Genomic DNA, 19,536 nt, shown 5'->3' with positions numbered 1-19,536 from the left:
AGTCATATTTCCTGAATAATTTGAAGGCAGATGTTTGCGAAAACCTAGAAAAAGGAAAATATAATAGCAGTTTTTTCCTTTGGGTAACTCTGTGCACCTCTATTTATCTGCTTTTGTAATAAAAAGTTTTCTTAATATTCATGTATAAGACTAAGCACTAATTTTGGTGATTCACAGTTAACAATAATAGAAATCTGCTTTGACACTACATGATGTTTCCATTAAGTGTATTAGTGTAAGGATAGATAATTTCATTTTCTTTCAGTCTCTAGGAGTATCTTAGAATCATAAATAAACCTAGCAATGTTTATTGTTTCTCATTTAAAGCTTTCATTCTGCTTAGCCTTACACTTGTACATGTGGCCCATGGGCTAGGACCACACTTTAGAAAAGTGACATCTAATTTCAAGTATGTCTGGGAGGGTTTATACCAAAGTGAGATGCAAGAGATTTGAAATCTAAAAAGGGGAACACCCTGCAAAGTCTTCACTTCTTGAAAACTTTAGTGTAAGTGATTTCGCTGAAGTCAGGCAGCAAATCAGTAGCAAAGTTTTTAGGTAGATCCAATGCTGATGTATTGCACTCTACTGCCTCAGTCTTGCCATTTCCAGAGTAGGAGATGTGAATGCCAAAAATTAAGTCCTTTTTTTCTATGTAGTGATTAGACATCTAACTCTAGATACATAGATTTTAAAGCATTGAATGACCTATGGTTTTGATCTGCACAGCACCTAATAATATTTTTACATACAACAGGTGTTTGAAATGGATATTGCCAAGCAGTTGCAAGCTTATGAAGTTGAATACCATGTGCTTCAGGATGAGCTTATAGATTCATCTTTAAATGACAGTCAGAGACTGGATAAATTAGAAAAGGCAAACAGTAGCTTGCGAAAACAAAACTTTGATCTTCTGGAAGAACTGCAGGTACAATTTATATTTCATATTTAATTAACATTCTAATTTATCCACCTTTTCAGAAGAGACCGTCCTACACCAAGGCACAGGAGACATTGGCGTTTGGTCTAGTGACTTTAAAGCATAGCCACTTGCAATTTTATTTAGTTTAGCCTTTAAAGTTTAAACACAGAAGAAATTCTAAGAGAGGGGTGGATAGAGCTTGCAATTAGTGAAAAGTTAGTTCATCACACTGTCTCTTCTCTTGTAATTAAAATCATAGCTGTAGAAGATGACTAAAAATACACACAGTGTTTTCTCAACTTCATTTTTATGTTTTCAGTTACTGCTTTATTACAGCAGGGATACTAGTCTATTACGAATGGGAAAGCTAATGCCAGTGTCACAATTTAGAGATACATCAGATATGGGATATGTTGTCGATAAAGACATACTCCTTCTGACAAGATGATTTTTTTTTTAACTGTTATCCAGGTTGTTTAGACAATATGTGAAGTCATAATTTCTAATATATGCTTGGTGCCTGTTCAGTCTGCAGCTTTTTCAAAGGCAGTACACCTGGTCTCTGTAGGTGTTATTCTTTGCTTAACTGTTCAAGAGGTTAGCTTTCTGGCTGCTTTATAACAGGATGTTTGTTATAAAACTTTTGAATATGCGTTTACTTTAATGGAGAAAGGGACATTTCAGCCTCTTGATTATTGTTAAAGACATAGACTTTGTAAGATAATACGTGAGGGAAGGAATTCAGGTTTCTCAGCAATTGGTCCTGTATCATGACTGAAGCTAGCCAACCCTGCAGACTTAGATTGCCTCTCCTAACAAAAATTTACTTGAGCTATAAATTCTGATCCTGTGAGATCTCAACCTGTTTCAGGTTCTAAGATGAGCCTTAGAGAAGTCAGAAGAAGAGATACTCTTCTGCAAGATATTTTCATAAAGCTTCAGGCACATGGGCAGGGAAATTGTTGAATGTAGCATGGGGAGGAGGGATTTCTGGGGTGAAATTCAAGATGTGATGTCCTGTACATACCTGCATCAAGGAGTCTTCCACCTCCTCTTGCCCCTAAAGACTTTGGAGCCCTAAGCAGTTTTTTACAAAGCTTATCTCCACCTGAGTGCTGGCAAGTCAGCACCTAACATCATAGTGGGGAACTTAACTGTCTGTAGTGTTGGAGCAATCCCTTTGTCTTGGAGATGCACTTCATCAGCCTTCATTTCCTGTGGTGAAAGGTGACCCATTGCTGATGGGAGAAAAACACATCACCAAACAATGTGGGTCATGGTTTGTCAATATTTTTCCCACAAAGGCTGAACTTTTTAATCCACTATAATTACATGGAGGGCAGTGAGTTCATCAGAAAGGCAAATACTTCCCTGAAAGCCCAGACCATCCAGTGTTCTTGTCTCCAAATGTTATCCAGTGCTGAAACTTCCAGAGATCTCTGCTTTTGTCAAAGTAGCACGTCTACAGATCTCATGTGATGAGTTTGAATGATCTAATACTTTGTTTCACCATGAAGTAGAATGCCCACATGTGCAGCCTTTCAAAGGAGAATTTTTGGAATTTTTCAAGATGTGTTGTCCATTTGCGTATTGCATTAAATCCCCTTCTGCCCCTTTGCCTCCAAATCTGGCATTTGTTGGACTCAATGTCAAGATGAAATGAGGATGCAGCTAACAGGCTGGGTTGTCTTTGCTTTGCAAAGCACATGGAATTTAACAAATATGGCTGTCCAAAAATGTCTCTCAACTGACCCATACAGAAGCTTATCTTAACCTGCAGTTCTTTGGTATATAATTTGCAGACTTAGTAACTTTCTGATTTCATTACTTTGCATTGTATCCTGAGTTTACTTGTGAACTAATCAAAGCAATCAAGTTGAGAGGGAATAATTTTGCCTCTTATTATAGGCAAAACCATAGTTGTAGTCTGAAGTACACAGATCTAATATTCATACTTGCGTTTACCTTTGCAATTTTTCATCATTTGGAAAGCCTTTTTTTGTGTATTAATGTATCTCAAAAATAGTTTAAAGTCGGTTTCAATTATTAATGAATTTCCTTTTTTTTCTCTTCCCTTCCTTTCTCCCCCTTCTCCTTTCTTTTACTTTGAAAGGTGGCTAATGGAAAGATCCAAAACCTTGAAGCCACGGTAGAGCTTTTATTGACCAGTGAAGGCAAATTGAAGCAGTCTATTCTCACTCTTGAGCAGGAGCGAGAGGCTTTGCTGAAAGCAGTGAAAGAGATGCAGAAAAAGATTGGTGATACAGATGGGAAGCCTCTGCTTACTAGACAAGAACACATGGATGCTGACTGACACTCAGAGTTGTAACAGAGCAGAGAAGCTGAGCAAGAAACAAAGGGAAGAACTGAGTCTGTTTGGCATGACCCATGGGGATCTGATGTTGTCACCTTCATTGTATATGCCTTACTGTAGCAAAGCAAGATACGGGCATGGTGACTTCCCATATCAGAGAAGCAGGTTTCCTGGAGAGAAGGCTCTTTGTTCTTAGTGTATAGAAATACCATGAACAGTAAGATGCCACATAATAATAAGCAGGAGAAACTTAATAGTGTGTGCAGTCATGCACAATACACTGTAAAGATGTCATGAATTCTTCCATAAGTGCTTCTAAACCTAAGTGCTGTGTGTATGTCACGTTTTGTGTGTAGATCACCACCATGTTAAATATAGCACATCCTTTAGAATGTCCTTTGAAGAAATATGGTAGTGTAAAACCTTTGAATGGATGACTGCCCTATTGCAGCTTGGCGGTGGTAACATTTACAGAGAGTTTTGTGATTGAACTCAAGATATTTTTGACAGTGTAATTGCCCTACAGCTTGACAGGGTTCTGTTAACTATATTGTTTACACTTCAGAAAACTGCTTCCCGATGCTTGAAGGTGTCAATCCATTGGACTCCAGAGAGCTGGACTTCATCATATGTAACTATGCGTAATTAGGGGGTTGTCATCTGTTTTTATAAGTATGTTGTTTTAGTATGTTTTTTGTTTAACAACCATTAATTTAGTGTATTGTTATTTGGCATTATCTGATAAAAATACTGTATATAGTAACTGCATTATGCTTAACAAAATACACTGACATTGGTTTGGTGAACCCTGTGACTCTTGCAACATCATCCAAGGATTTATATTCAGACTCTTCAAGTTCCCTCTTATTTATTTCTGATCTGCTGCATGATGTAAGACATACTTTTGCTGGGAAACTAATGGCCACTGTCATTTTTTCCCTTTATTTGGTACTCTGTGCCCACCCATCCTCTGGGAAATGTTATTCTTTAAGAGTTTTTCTGAAGTTGTGGAAGCATTTCAGGAGCTTTATGTTGTGCCAGATATGCTTAAACTGTTTTATAACAGGTATGGCAGTTTGAATTAAGACACTATTCTTTTTACAATGCATCTTTTGAGTAAGATTACACACGTGGAAAAAAAAAAACATTCTCACTTTCCTTAATACAATGAAAGTAGTTTTCAGGCCAGTTAAAGCACCACTGCTGCAAGTGCAATAATATCCATGGATATCGACTTGTTTGGGTTTGCTTCAGAATTAGTGCCATAGTTTTGTTCAGTCCCCAAGCAGAGAGTTAATAGGCATCAGTGTTTTGTTATGTTGGATAGTCACCCAAGACATGTGACTTTTTTTTTTCTTTTTCTTAAATTGATGTTTTTATTTTTAAAATTTCAAAGCACACAGTTTTTTCCTTGCAATGCAGAAAAGATTTTGTTTTGCTTTTTCATGTTGTCATGCAAATCCCCTTGACACATTGTGGTTATAGTTTAATAGGAGAGCTGTTAACATTCATCTACCGTGCAGAATGAATACCTCTATGTAGGTTAAAAAGAGAAAGAGAATTTACTCTTCAATTTCTAGAAGCTTTGTTTGACTCTGTCATGTCTTAAAAATGTCTGGTTCTTGCAAATCCACTCTGTATTCACTTAATATTGAAATTCCAGATAAATCAGTTATTATTAATCCATTTACCTCTTAGGCGTGTTTTTTTAATTTGGAAATCCATATTGAAGCTCATGCTTCATGTTTAAAATCTTGTCATAGTGGACCTCATACTGTTAAAGCACTCAGTAATGCATTTTTACAGCACAGTGCCATAATTCATACACTGACTTTCTAACGAGCAATAAAAAAAAAAAAACCTATGCCTATATCTAAGTTTGTATGCTTTTTGACATTTAAAAACAAAAACGTAGTTGATGTGGTGACAGTTCAGAACCGTGTAAGATGAGACTTTCCCTGGAAGTACAGTACCATCTGCAGTGGTTATTAATGAAAACTCTTAGTCCTCAGACTCTTCTAAACGTGCTAAGGACCCAGTTGTGATCTTGGGACCTGCATCTGCATATGTTGACTAACGTGAAGTACGTTTCACATCACGCCAGGGATGCACTCCTTTTTGTGATGTTTTGCTTCTTTGCCAGTGTAAGTGGAGGACTACTTCTAGTCCAAAGCCTTTTACTGAGAATTTGTGCAATTCTAGAAGTGCGCTTAGATGAGAACTAAAGTCACTGTTTTCAGAATGCACAGATGTGGTAAATAGGTAACAAGCAACTTTTTGCTTTTGTGACTGTATAGATGTAACTCTTTCATTGTACTGGGGAGTTGAATTTTCTGTGGGTACAAATGAATTTTCTATTTTTACATATGCAAATTAATACAATTTTGTTAAATATGTAAATTCCTGGCAAAGTGAGGGGTCATGCCATCCACTGGTCCAGGGTCTGAACGTGAACAAAGTGGTTGATGGAAGTCTTTTTGCTGCTTACACTGAAGCAGATACACGGTATGTTTCTTCAGTTTGTCTTTCCCCGTCCTGTGCTGATTTTTGTCATGAGGCCTCTCTGGCTCAAGGGGCCAAAGTGGAAGAGTGTGGAGGAAGGTAGTATCATTTATCCAGTTTCCAGCTTTGGAAAAGCTTGGGACTTTTCTCTTCATAAGTATGAGAAAGAAGTAATAGAGCCCAGAGCTAGTCGCAGATACTTGCATCCTTCTCCAACTACGCTCTGTTGCTGAGCAACCTTAATGATGTGTAAAATTAGATCTCCTTTTGTCTGAGTACCAGCAATTGTCATCACATATACTGTCTTCCACTTGAATAGTAATTTCCGATTCAGAGAATGTTCTTAAAAAAACCCTGCAAATCCATACACTGGCCCTCAGCAGGAATCCCAAATGAACCACTCCTGGAAAATCCAAGTTGAAATAATCAGCATTTTCTCCAGCTCACTTCGACAGATAAAAATCCCCAGGAGTGATGCTTAGTTTTTGAAGAAAACAAAAAACAGTGAAGAAGGAAGGAAGGAAGGAGTTCACTTGTATGCGCAATCTTGGCTTCCAAAGGTGCATGGCAAAGGCAGTAAAGCGTGCAGTGTGAGTGTGCTAGTGAATGACATGGATGCAGTAGTCCAGAGAGAGATTAGCCTGAAATGTGGAAAAAACTAATGCTGGCATATGCAATACAAAAAAAGACAGCATCTCTGTAACTGTAGCAGTGAACATCACTGCATAGCTGGAGGACCTGCTGTGGTGTGCTGCAGTTACCTGGTTCTGATTTGTCTTTTCCAACTAGTGCAAGTGGTAGTTTGTCGTAGGTACCTGTGACTCCCTGTACTTCTAGCTGTTTGATGAACTTTTATGTTGCCCTGTTCTCTATTTCCATAGATCATTACTTAATACAGAATCTGAGAATGATGATAGAGTGCCTATCATGTGGGAAGGTCAAAGCACTTTCATAAAGGCACATATTAGAGGTCTTCCCTTGTTTAGAGTGAGAAATGAGTCACAAAGAAGTTAAATGACTTGCAACAAGTATTTCAGTTTCTCACTTGTTGCTGGCACTGAAATCCAGATCTTCTAAGTCATGGTCAAACTGTCTTGCTGGTTGTCTGAAAGATTGTTGAAGAAGGTCTGTAAGGTGTTCTCAGTAGTCATGCAATGCTCTGCTGAAACAATGTAAAATGGGAAGCGCAGTTGCTGAAACCTCGTCCTTTCCTGACAGCTATACCTCCCTCCCAACAGTAACTCTCTCAGTCCTACTAAAACACATTGTCTTCTTACCAGGTACTTAGCACCCTCCAGTTCTTGCTTGATATGGTGGAGTAGGCGCACTGCCAGCAGTCCTGAGTAGCAAGGATTGTAGTACAGCATCACCAGTCAACCAATATTCTTGGGATTTTTTTCAAACATGGTAATCTTTGATAAGCATTGCTATTACTGAGGACAAAGTCATGAAACTGCAGCTAGTAGGACTCCAAATGAAGGACAGTAACCTACATAGAGCAGAGGACAAGGTAGCTAGTGCTTTTTCTCCTTTGGGATCTTCTTCCACCATTCAGTGGAGCAAGAAGCTGAATCCAATTTTTTGGCTTCAAGCCCACCACAACAGCTGCTGCAATTCCACCATAATAAAAGAGCCTGGTATGTCAACATGGCAGAGCATGCCACTTCTTATCCAAGTCAGCTGGGATAGTGTCTGTGCCCTTGGTGCGTTCCCCTCTCTCCTGGAGGTTTGGCTGCTTAATTAGATAATGCAACTTAGATAATGCGGACATTTAGCTTTGAGGCACTTCTGGCCTCCAGTGCCCTCTGGCCTAAATGCCTGCTGGCTTTGCAGCCATTCAACAAAAAGCTGGAAGAAGCCAGGTGCTTCCCACCCTGCCACCATCTCTTAGGAGCTCCATTTAAGCTGAGTGTCTTGTGCTTGGTCCCCGCCTGAACTATGTTGCAGCCACACTTGCATCTGGCCATGTACCCTTGTTGATCCTGACCTTTGAACTCTGCTTCCTGGCTTGACCTCAGACGTGCCTCACCACCATGGCCTTATGTGGTGACCTGGACTGTTGACTTGCCTTGCTTGTCCTTTTTGGGTATTGTGGGACAGCCCCCTTGTCTGTAAGTTGCCCCCCTTGCCTGCCTGTCTGTTACGCTCAGCTCCTGGCTCGCTTTCCCCTTCAGAGCAGCGCCTGCCCTTGCTGCTGCCCAACACACAGCCCCATAGCACAGCTCGCGTTGCGTGTCTGCACTGCGTCTGAGTCCAGCGCAGGGCTGGTCAGAGCTTGTTCAGCTGTCTCTGCATGCCGCTGCTCTTCTTTGAACAAGCAAGCCAGTTCTCTTCAAGCTTGCTTAGGGACCTCCAACACAATGGTCGCACTGTGTAAAAGGGCCCTTACTAGCCTCCCATCTATTTCAAAATACTGAGATCACATTATTTTCCATTTCAAACAGTGCACCATATTGCATAGTACATTGATGACACCAAAAAAGTGCCTAAACTGAAAAGAATACATTTTGACAACAGCTGGATAAATGCCATGATTTCTTGAGGCACCTTAGATCATTGCACAGTATTTATACTGTGTCACGCCCTGTGATGTGATTTTTCTTTAACAGAGCTTTACTAGAACAGGTACATGCGAGGGAGAAGAACGCTGGCAGCCAAGCTAACCGTCAGGGGTGCAACCCAGTCATTGCCTTCAGAAGGCACGTGTGGCTTACACCCACTGGGTTTTACATAACCTAAGTTAGGGTGGATCACTGGGTACTCATTTGCTCACGCAGCTGTCAGAAAGTGTTCCTTTCATCTAAACAAACCTGAGGCTGCAAGAATTCAGTGTCTCAAAGTAGGCCTTCTCAGCATAACCCAAAGCAAATCAGGAAGTACTTCATTACTTCATTATGTAGAAGACTGCTTATTCCTTTGTATAAATGGCTTTTTTCTTCTGTCTAATTGTGTCATATTTCCATGGTGTTGGAAAAGCTTTGAGGCTATAGATGCTAAAAGATGATGGAACTCCTCTTACAGAGAGAACAGCAATGATTAAAACAGGGGTTCTGGAAAAGCTTATAGTAGATCCCCATCCCCGACTTTCCTCATGCAACATTTCAGAACCCCAAAGATATTTTAGGAAACTTTCCTGACATTTCTGAAGTGTTATATTTCACAAGTAGAAATTGCTGCTACAGAAACAGATGGAAACAGGCTTCTGCTTTTCATTAGGAGTGAAATGACCAACAAAGATGTTCTGACAATGGTCATATTGGTCCTAGGCTCAACTGGATGCCTACTTCTTTCTGTCCCTGTCTAGCACTCTTCTGTAATACCTTTCCTTTTGTTAACATTTCACACTAGACTGCGTGTGTACAAAGGAGACATAAATACATTTCTTATTTTCCAGCTAAAAGCAGAATATGATAATTACCTTTTGTATCTGTTACTAATAAGACAGCGAGTTTCCATTTCTCACTAGTTGTTTCCAAGTCAGTCTTATCAATGTGATCCTCAGGAAAAAAAAAAGTCTTCTTGCTACAACTTGATTTGCTGCCCTACTTCTCTTGAAAGTGAGGGGGGTTTTGACTATTTAACTAGCATTTAAGAAGTTTCCAAGTTCCATTTTCTCAGGTTTTTTTTTTTAATAAGCTGTTATAGGATGAACAAATATTTATAGCACCTCTATATGGAGTCTTTTTCCGTGTTTCCAACATCTGATACTTAGGATGTTGTTGGCTCTGTAAATAGTGAAATGTCTTGCAACGTCAAAGATTTGGAATTGCCAAGGCAACAGTTGACTCGAAGAGCGTGTTTCTTCCATGTATTAGTTGAGATGAGCTGAGTAGCTTGAAGAGTCGGCCACTGATTGGGGCTTTGAGCTTATGCAGCCATAGATTCTTGATGGGATTTGTGGTACATGTATGTCTCTCCAGCTCATTATTTGCAGTTTTCTCTTAGGGCATATCACGAAAAATCTGCTCCCAAAACAAACTAAAAACCTGAAATGCGGTTGCTGTTTAGTATTTAATGGCCTGCTACACCGATTGCGTCTAGTATTTTTTGGTAAGGAATCTCAAATGGTGGTTTTAGTGGTTAGAGACTGAGGTAAGACGCAGATACAGAGGAGCAGTGAACCTTGCAATTGGGAAAGTAGCAATATAATTAACAGTATGTAAGTAAGGAATAATTATAGAGCATTTGGAGTTCATTCTATACAGTAAGCTTGTCAAGAAAGCTGTTAATAAACATTATGCTCATTTTGAGAGAAGGAAAAAATGAAGATGTTTATTAAAAATGGAAAGAGATGGACCGTCAAGAAGAGAATATGTAGGGCCAGCCATGATAAAGTCATGACATTTTCAAAACTTGCATTAGGATGTCTAACACACCATAAAGAGGTATGACTGCAAATATCCATTGAACTGAGAAGTAGTACAAATCTGAGCATAGTGAAATAATCTGCATAAACCTCAGAAAACCTTCAGGGATTTTTGCTGTTCCTAATGGAGTTCGTAGAGGCAGGCTTCAGTGCAAGCAAGGTTTCTCTGATGAAGAAAATGTGCTGTTCTTTTCAAACAGTGGAGAAAGTCAAATAACACCTGATCACATAACCTAGTCATCTAGTCAGGAAAGGTTGCCTCCTGCTAGAATGGAAAATAGAGGAATATCCTCCATCAGCCTCTGGCATGTCTCTGGGATACACTGATGTCTTCATGGGGCTGAGAACAAGCCTCAGTTTCAATAGTACCTGGAAAGAACAATCAAATAACAATTTCAGTAGCAACTTCCAGCCATGGACACTTTTACAATATGTAACCTTGCTGGAGCTGAAATGAAGACAGCCCATGATGCTGGTCGATTATTGTAAGGCCCTTGCTTGAAACTTTTATTGGTGATACCTGCTACCTACCTTACCTTTAACAACCAGAAAAAGGCATTTATTCACAAAATTTGATTTTTATTGTTTGACTGTCAAATTTGTGACCTTAACTTCATTGTTTGGCATTAAGCTGTGAAACTACATCAACAGAGTAGAAAGATTGCTTTAATGTACTGGGTCTGCAGGAAGACAATAAAAAGGATGGTGAGGCAGAATGTACGTAGGTGTTTTACCCTACCTGTACAGAAATTATATCTGCAGAAACTGCAGGTGGATCACTTGGCTCCTGGAGGATTTAATGGGATTGTGTGGTGGAGTCATATATAACTATTGACTTTAATGTTACTGTATGCTAGTTTAGATATGCTGGCTAGCATGAAAGGTGCCACAGCAAGCCATTATCCATACTCTGGTAGCTGCCAAGCTCTCTGTGGGGTAGCAAAAATAAGTCTGTGTTAGCCTAAATCAAGCATGCGTAAACAGCATGTTCTATCCTTAGAACATCTTTAGGCATCCAAAATTATTAGCATTTATTAAAAAAAAATTTAAAAGGCGACATTTCAGATTCTCTCATAATTTGTTCCAAGCATCTCAGTTCCCAAAAGGAGCACTATTTTAACTACAGCAGATGTTTACAAGACATTACTAAATAGGTTCAGATTTAGGCAACAATTGCTTATAATTGTGGACAAATTAAGGAGTATATATTTAGACATTTGAGTGGATCTGCGCTAATTATTATTTGCGAGTGTGTGTCCCAAATACAGTAAATTCCTGTTTCCCTTTTTTAAAAACTTCCCTTTTTTAAAAACTTTAAAAGGATAAAAACTTCCATTGTCAGCTTTTGCTTAAAAAAGAACTAGGAAGTTCTATGATTAAAGGAACATGAGTGTATGTGAGAGGAGGAGGAAATGAGAGTTTCGGAAGCAAAGAGCTGACAGTAGGAATTTATCCACACCCTTTGTATGACCTCCAAAGAGATCCCAGCAAAGTACATGCAATGCCTCACTGCTGTGGCCTACAAATTTCAGGAATCCTTAGTCACTGCAGTGTGATCTCAGAGAAAAGGTTATAGTATACTTTCCCTTGAAAGCAGCTTCTTGTATTCCCTTCCCACCAGCTACTACCTTGCAACATAAAGATGGGACATGCATGTAACACAGACACAAGGCAAAACATCTGCAAGCTCTGTTGTCTGTCACTTAACCACTACATCATGATGAGCCAGCCAGTCAAGAGGAAAAACTTACATCACTGGGGATGAAGATACTTGCTTCAGCTTGTGGGGTCACTGCTCTGTACTGACTCCGATCTTGTGCATTTTGGTGAAGCGTATCTTCTGGAAATCCAGCAGGATATGATCCAGCAGGCATCGAGAGATGATGACTCTTCCACTTTCCGTGGCAGTTTGATCTAGGAGAGAAGGTCAAACAAGAATGAAAGGCTGAAAACTCTATAGAGCGAACAGACATCTTTTTTTGATCAGGCAGATCAACCATTGGAACAAAGAGTTCTTAAAAGATTTTATGTTTTCTCCTGCATTGCCTTCATTACCAAGCATGGTTTCTGCGCAGCTGTTGTTGGTACTGCCAGCCCTCTAACCTGTAGAAGGAAACCAAGGGCATGGGGCTTCTGAAACTTTTATGCCTGTCAGGATCCTGCTTTTTCAATCAGTGACTGAAAGATGTATGTGAGGCCACATCCCATTCCCAACGCATGGTTTCAAATCCAGTTCCTCCCTTCAGTTCCTGATCCTTGGCTACTTTCTCAAGGCACATCTCCACACCTCTAGAGTTAGATTTTTAAAAAGCTGTCTGTGATCTGAGGTATACTGAACCTACCAAATGGAGTAGTTCACTTCACCCAGAACCCATACCTTATTGCTCTGCTTCCTAGCCAAGTTTATTCGTTTGGGCTCAGTGTGTTCCTGATGGCAGTTATGTGATTCGTACTTTGGAGTTAGCTTGTGCCCAGCAAGCTTGGAGTACACAAGGAGCTCACTCATGTCAGCCTACACCATGCCATGGAGACATACTCTGAGTGTTATCAGGTCAACTTCAAGGCTTCCTCTTGACTAAGGTACAGTGAGTATGCAAACATTGTTAAGCATTTCTCCAGCCCTCGATCATTTATGTTGTGGGCTTCTGTACCACCTTCAATTTTTCATAATTGTTGGACAACAGGCATAGAAACTGTATGTGACGCTCCATTGGTGGTGTTCTGTGTGCCCCTGGTTAATCCTTCGTTTCCATGTTTGTAGATGATGTTAGATCTTCTTGTCCCAGCACACCCTGGGAACTCATGTTAAATTTGCTGGTAGTGACAGTGGCTCCTCAGGCCGCCTCAGTCATGGCCACTTTTCCATCATCCAGATATTTATTCTGTAGCTATGACAGAGATTATTCATTCCCAATTGTGTAACTTTTTACTGCATTAAAACATTTGATTTCCTTAGGACTACATAGCACTATAACAATCAAGACCACTCGGAAGCCTTCCTAAGCTTGTATCTTCTAAAAGATCATCTGGGGGGGGAAAACTTCTGTAACCGCATTTCTCGTCCCCCTATGGAAATTTGCAAGACTCACTGAAGTTTCCACTCTGGAAGGATGTACATGATGATCACCCAGCTTCCCCTGTTTCCAGACCTCGCTGCTACATGGGTGGGCAAGGCACTGGGCTCAGACCAGATTGTTAATTAAACTTTTTAAAGGTAGGAGCAACTTTTAAATGTAAGCAACTCAAGAGTTGCCAACTGTGTTAATTTACCAAGCCCCTGGACATTCAGCATATACTAAGGTTCTCGCTGGCTACCAAACTGGCCTAATTTGGAGGCAAAAAAGCGGTTACAAGTCGCACTGTAGGTCAGATGGAATTGTGAAAAGATGCGCTGCATATTCCACAAAAAAAAGGCCAAGCTCATTCCCTTTACTTAATTCATTTGTCCTAACCATCATCTGACTGTAATGGAAAGTGAGCTTTTTCCTGCTCTCTCCAACCATCTTTTGCAAAAGGATTGTAAAGCTTCAGGCAATTAGCCTGGTGCTATGCAGCCATTGCTGTTACTGGAGGAGGTTTAAAAATTAATCAGCTGTCATACCCAGACCCATCACAAAAATCAGGCTGATTATACTATAGGCTTACACTGGGCAGATGGTAACTATCTTCTTAATTACAAGTTTTGAGGACTTTCTGTCTCTCAGATCTAGCATGTTCTGTCCATGTAAGGGAAGAAACAACAACATTATGAAGCATTACCCTGCTGCATCTTATCATGAAGGGAAGAAACTTGATTTTAAAAAGAAAACCTGTACAACCTTGTATCATTTAGAAAAACTACATCTCGTGGAAGTTGATGTCTGGAGGAGACGGAAGCATTCTGCACAGCACAGCAGTCCGCAGCTTGCGTAATACTGAACAGCAGCATTACAGCACCTCCTTCGCTCAGGGTCACAATCCCTGCTTTGCTTTGGAGATTATAGGCTTAGGTCTAAAACTCTAAGCGTAATAAACACATTGAAAAAATAACCCAGCAACAACAAAGGAACCCTTCCCCCAGAGGCAGTTTGTTATCTGAGGTAGGAAGAATAAGGGTACCATCCTGTTCCTGTTGGAATCAGTGATTAAATTACACACACACACACACACACACACACACCCCCGGGGATAAATTTGGGTCCTTTAATATCAGGCACTAGAAGAAGAGTAAAATGAAACAACAACAAAAAAGTAGTTTAAATCTCTTCCAAAAGTTTTGTAGTTTTTCTAAACGATACCAGGTGTTGTACAGAAAAAACAAGAGGGTAGAGGAGCCGAACCAAGCTCTTGGTATGGCTTTTCCCACGTGTGCATGTTGCTCTAGGCAGACACTTTCTACAGGTGAAAATGTGGCCCTAATCATGGGTGGGTTTAAAAGCATTCGTTAACCTTCATTTTTCTATCAAACTTTCTATTTTGCCATTTGAGTGCTGTATAAAGTTCGTGTCCCCAGACGATGGTGTGTTTTCCTAACAGTTAACTTTTGCCTAAATCAGAGGCTTTTAGGCCACAGAGGATTGATGAGCTAGCCAAGTACAGAACTGCAAACTGGTTTCAGTTACGATGCTGAAGTAAATGTGGCAATCGGGAGAAAAATTGTGGAAGGATAAGGGCGACATAGATGAGACCAGACAGCTTTAAGAGGGTTTCTATGTGGCCTGCACGCTCCTGGCACTGTGCTTCACTGCGGAGGCCCCACTGAAGTGCTGGCTGTTGTGCCAAAGGCTGCGCAGGGGAAGCAACGGGTGGGACACTTCAGAGAAACCTGATAAATAAACCAAGCGTCAGAGAGAAACCATAGAAAGGGCAGGGTGGAGGCGCAGGAAGCGAAAGCCCTGTAACCAGCAGTCCTGTCCTGCCGCCGCTAGCCAACATCGCTGGCATCTGACCTGCACACGTGAAAGTGCTGCACGGTGCTCGGCGCCAGAGACATCAAACCTCCTGCGTGTCAGGGGATGAAGATGTGAACGACAGCTGGTGAGGCCTAAGGAAGTTTCCAGAAGGAGCCACGTGGCTGAATCTGCCTCAAGATTTCCATTTACACCAACCTGAAAGATGAGAGTTTGGGTTTGATTTGTATGGATTACATTCAGGCTCTAATTTTTACACAATTTGTATAGAGATATTAATTGCATTTTGTTATCTCTTTTCCACATGTAGATTTGCCAGAGTGACTATCAAACAATGTTTCCTTCTGAAAATCTTAGGGAATGAAAACTTATCTAGAGATTCTTATACTGATTTCCTGCATTTACCACAGTTTTAATATTACCAATCCACAGTACGACTCGAAGTCTCTTTTATGCTTCAGTTAAAGCAGTCAGCTGACTTCAAGCATTGATTTTCAAAATGAATATTTAATTGACTTCCTAATACTGCGTTTGTGCAACAGAGTCACAAAGTGTGTATTTCTGCCTTGAGGAATTCACGTCAGCGGTGAATCAGGTTCTCCACTAGATGGTAATGTTGTTTCAGATGATTTGTGTTGAAAGGCGCTTCTCTGCCAACAACTCCAAAAAGGAAGTGGAAGCCCTGAGATTTGTCCAAGAAACGACCTTTGGATGATTTGAGGAAGAAAAAAGTTTCCATTTATTAGAAAATAATCTTTGGTTTGAAAAGGTTTTGAGGAAAACTTTGTATGTACTGTACTTATTAGGATCATGGAAGTCTCAGTTCATGAAAAAACTTTAAAAATATCTAAAAACAATGAATTGATTGGCACAAGACAAGCAAAACGATCTCTGCTTCATGCTCTTATCTGATACCCATCGTTGTTGCTGAGTGACTCAAAATCCTTCAGTTGTTTCTAGCCACAGTTTTGCAGGGAAGTAGAAAAATACTCCTGTCCTCCTTTTATGGCACTGGAGACAGCGAAGCAAAAGCCCATTTCTGCAACGGTACTAGAAAGCCTCGCTAGCTCCAGCAGTGCAATCCTTGGGGCAAAACAGCGGCCGTGCTCCCCTTCCCCTGCCTCCTGGGGCTTGGTTCGGCCGGGCTGTCATATTCAGGTAAAGTACGAACCCCGACCTAGGTGCAGTGGAGGCTCTGGGCAGGCCCTGCAGCCAGCCAGTCCCACCGGTACTGGCAGGTCTCTACCGGCCCTCGGCAGTGCCCGTGTGCTGTGCTCCTGGTGCTGGGCGATGATGCAGGAGAGCACACCACGTCGCACTGCCCCATAGCTTCTGGTAATATTAGTCCACTGCGGTAAAAATCAGATCAAGGAACAAGTACCTTACTATTCACAGTGAATGTGGGCTGCAGTTGGGACCAAAGGGTAGCCTTTATCACAGAAACATAATTTACTTTATTTGCATTCAGCAAAACACAACCACTATGAAATGAAAAAATGCCAGTGTGCCCCAGAAGGAGAGACACAGTTCCTGTGTGTGCTACAAGCAAACAGCTGCAGGCTTGCTCCTAGGCAGTATCTCCAGCCAGTGCAGCTCTGGAAAATGTTTTAATAAGTCTTTAAATAGCACACAGCATTAAAGCTAAATATGGTTTCCACCTTAGTTCTTGACCTAAGGATTCCAGCTTCTGTAGCAGGATTTATCATGAAATTCAGTGGACTCTTTTATATTAAATATTACTTTAGTCTACTGACAGATCTAAACTGCAGTATTACGAACTAACCTAAAATTAGCTCAGTTTTTGTTTCTTAAAGGGGATCCACCAATTTTACAAATTAAAAGCAGAATGATGCTATTTGCAAATAATAACATGCTCTCCACTAGCACTGGCTGAGAACATCATCACTTAACTTACATCAAGTAAGAGAGTCCTTGTCAACACTGGATCCTCTGATCACATGAGACTCAATTACATATACTGTGAAGTTCATCTGTGCCAGTTTTATTTTTAGTAATAAAGCAAAGTTCAAAAAAAGACTTTTCACCTTTTACTTGGAACAAGAGAGTAAGAAAGATACCACTAGGAAAGATTCAATAGGGATTTCATTTAAAGTAACAATTCCTGATTTTGATAGTTCTGCAATATGACTTCATTAATTGTTGTTAGAGGATTATTCAGTCCTTGGCTACAGAGATGGTTATGGCTGTAAATACAGTTAGGGAAAGGCACAAGTTGGATTGAGAGAGGAAAATGTAACGCTTCTGCTTCAAGTTTGGGTTAGTATTCCCTATTCTGTAATCCTTGCACACTTCAACCTGATGGAAACATGGGTAACTGTCATTTTTGCTTTAAATCAGAGAAACGGAGGTTTATCCCACTCTCAGGAGACACATCTCACACTCAGGGAAGTCTTTGCAGGCCCTTCTGAGAGCACTTGCCCGTTGCCAATTGCTGCACCCCTGCCTTACCTAGAGGGGCAACATTCACAATGAGAGGTAATAGTTTTCACCAGAGCTAACACATACGATGACCTTTTGGGCTCAGATTGTATTCAGCTGCCCAGATAGGAAGCTGCGGAAGCGGAACTGGACGCAGGTTAGACACACTTGCTCTTACCCCATGCATACCACACTGGTTACCCTGAGTGCTTTTGCTGACCTACCCACCAAAGACATCTTCCCATGGCTGTTTCTATTTCTGTCCCCAACTGAATAGCAAACATGCCAGCCAGAAGGACCTTAGTTTAAAAAGACAAAGGTGGTGTTAATTCTAAAGGTGTTAAATGGTGCTGTCTCAGCCAAAACTGCCACTGGTTTCCACTGGAATACGGATTCAGAAAGGAGTAAGTGCAGGACTGAAATTTAAAGACCAGCTTTGCCTGAGAAGAAGGGTGAGTTCATCCTGGTTATCCAGTCTTCTGTTGCCACACTAAGACTTGGAGACAGTGGCATATATTTTGATTTTAGCACAGTCTTCTGTCACCAACAGCTACTCTGATATTTAACAATATAATTTAAGAGTTACATTATATTATTATGACTTTACAACCATGTGAGCCTCTAGCTATGTGGAGAAGTAGTTTCTTCACGTTGCAGATCATCTGAACACAGAAAGAGAGCAGTCTTTCTGACACTCTTTGCAGAACAAACCTTTAGGAAATTCTCTGGGCAACCCATCTTCTACACACAGAACAAATTTCTGTCCATACTCAGTGACAGCCCAGTAACCCACGAGGCCTGCGCAACGTTACACAATGCAAGCGACTGCCAGTCCTACTGTTGGCAGGGCAACCTAAATGTGCTTTTCCCAGAAAAAACATATGAGAGACCTGGAAAACTTCTTTTTTCTTGCTTTTTTCCTAATTTGCACCTGCTGTCATACCTCATTCTGAGATGTCAGAACATTTTGGATGTCAGACCCCCAAAGGTGAGGACAATACTTGACCCCACAATTTTCTTCTGAGCCAGGTTTGAGGGGCAGAACCTCTTTCACGTCGCTGACGCATGACACTGATGCTGGGTCACCAGTGAGTTTGTAGACATATGCAGAAAAAAAGACCTGAAAATGCAAATGCTTTTGTTTAAGTTGAAATGTATCAGATGTTTGTGTCATATTGGACTCCTGTTATTCTCATAATCTTTCAATATTTTGATATCTAATATATTACTGGGTGTTGTAATTTGGCAATCTAAAAAAAATTCACAATTTCCACTTACCACCCCAAATTAAAATCACAGTAATTTTTTACAGCTCTCTGTTAGAAAAGAGCTAGTTAGAAAGCACTGTTCCATTTCTCTGGTCTTCTATAGAGCTTTTCATCTGCCGATTTTCAAGTGCTTTAAAGGGGACATTCCATTTTCTTTCTTTTTATAAGCACAGTAGTGGAAACATAAAGAGTTTAAATGTTCCTGTTTGGGCTTATCCTGCTCTGCAAAAGCAGAGGCACAAGGGAGACGGACGTCGGGAGAGCCCTGAGCCCTGCTCAGCCGCTCTAACCCCTGCCTTCCCTGGCTATGAACTCCCAGTCAAAGTGCAGAGCACGGTGGCACTGAGCCAGGAGAGAGAAGCTGAACTGCAGCAGCAGCAAACATTCAGAGTTATTACTGGGTTGGGGGGAGGTGGTGCTGGGACATACGAATAAGCAGCAATTTGCATGCAACCGAAGTCTTTTAAAAGCACTTTTCACTTTCGGCTCTATATTAGATGTCTATACTGTGTGCTCTAAATGTAGTACGATTAAACACGTATCTTAACCTTTAGAAAGCTGGATTATTTAACTGTTCTTCTGAGACTGAGCCCTAAAATTAAATGACCCTGGATCTATATTGCTGATAGATCTGCACTGCAGTCGTCGTTTCTTTTTAGCGAAAGGTGATTAACTTCCTTTGTCCAAATTAATGTATTTCTACAAAAAAAACCCCAAGGACCCTGAGGCTAATGCTTTTTCCTATGCAACAAGAGAAATACACGCAGCAGCAGCGAGGGGAGAGAGGCAGGGCAGGGCACCCCTGGACAGCCAACACCCCTCGCCTGCTGCAGGGCC

At 40.8% G+C, this 19,536-nt stretch overlaps 1 protein-coding gene across 1 annotated transcript in view; it reads left to right on the top strand.

The window, feature by feature from the left end:
* The window catches only part of TBC1D1 (TBC1 (tre-2/USP6, BUB2, cdc16) domain family, member 1), a gene marked incomplete at its 5' end in the record, with an annotated part of 44,682 nt that extends 39,577 nt beyond the window's left edge, over positions 1-5,105 (top strand). The window contains 2 exons of the mRNA XM_009710211.1: positions 757-927; positions 3,035-5,105. Of these exons, the coding sequence (XP_009708513.1) occupies positions 757-927; positions 3,035-3,235 (372 nt within the window). The remainder of the gene's footprint in view (positions 1-756; positions 928-3,034) is intronic.
* Positions 5,106-19,536: the final 14,431 nt, after the last annotated feature.

Source organism: Cariama cristata, unplaced genomic scaffold, assembly GCF_000690535.1.
Source record: "Cariama cristata isolate BGI_N322 unplaced genomic scaffold, ASM69053v1 scaffold6491, whole genome shotgun sequence".
NCBI lineage: Eukaryota > Metazoa > Chordata > Aves > Cariamiformes > Cariamidae > Cariama > Cariama cristata.
This window is presented reverse-complemented; position numbering and strand designations above follow the sequence as displayed.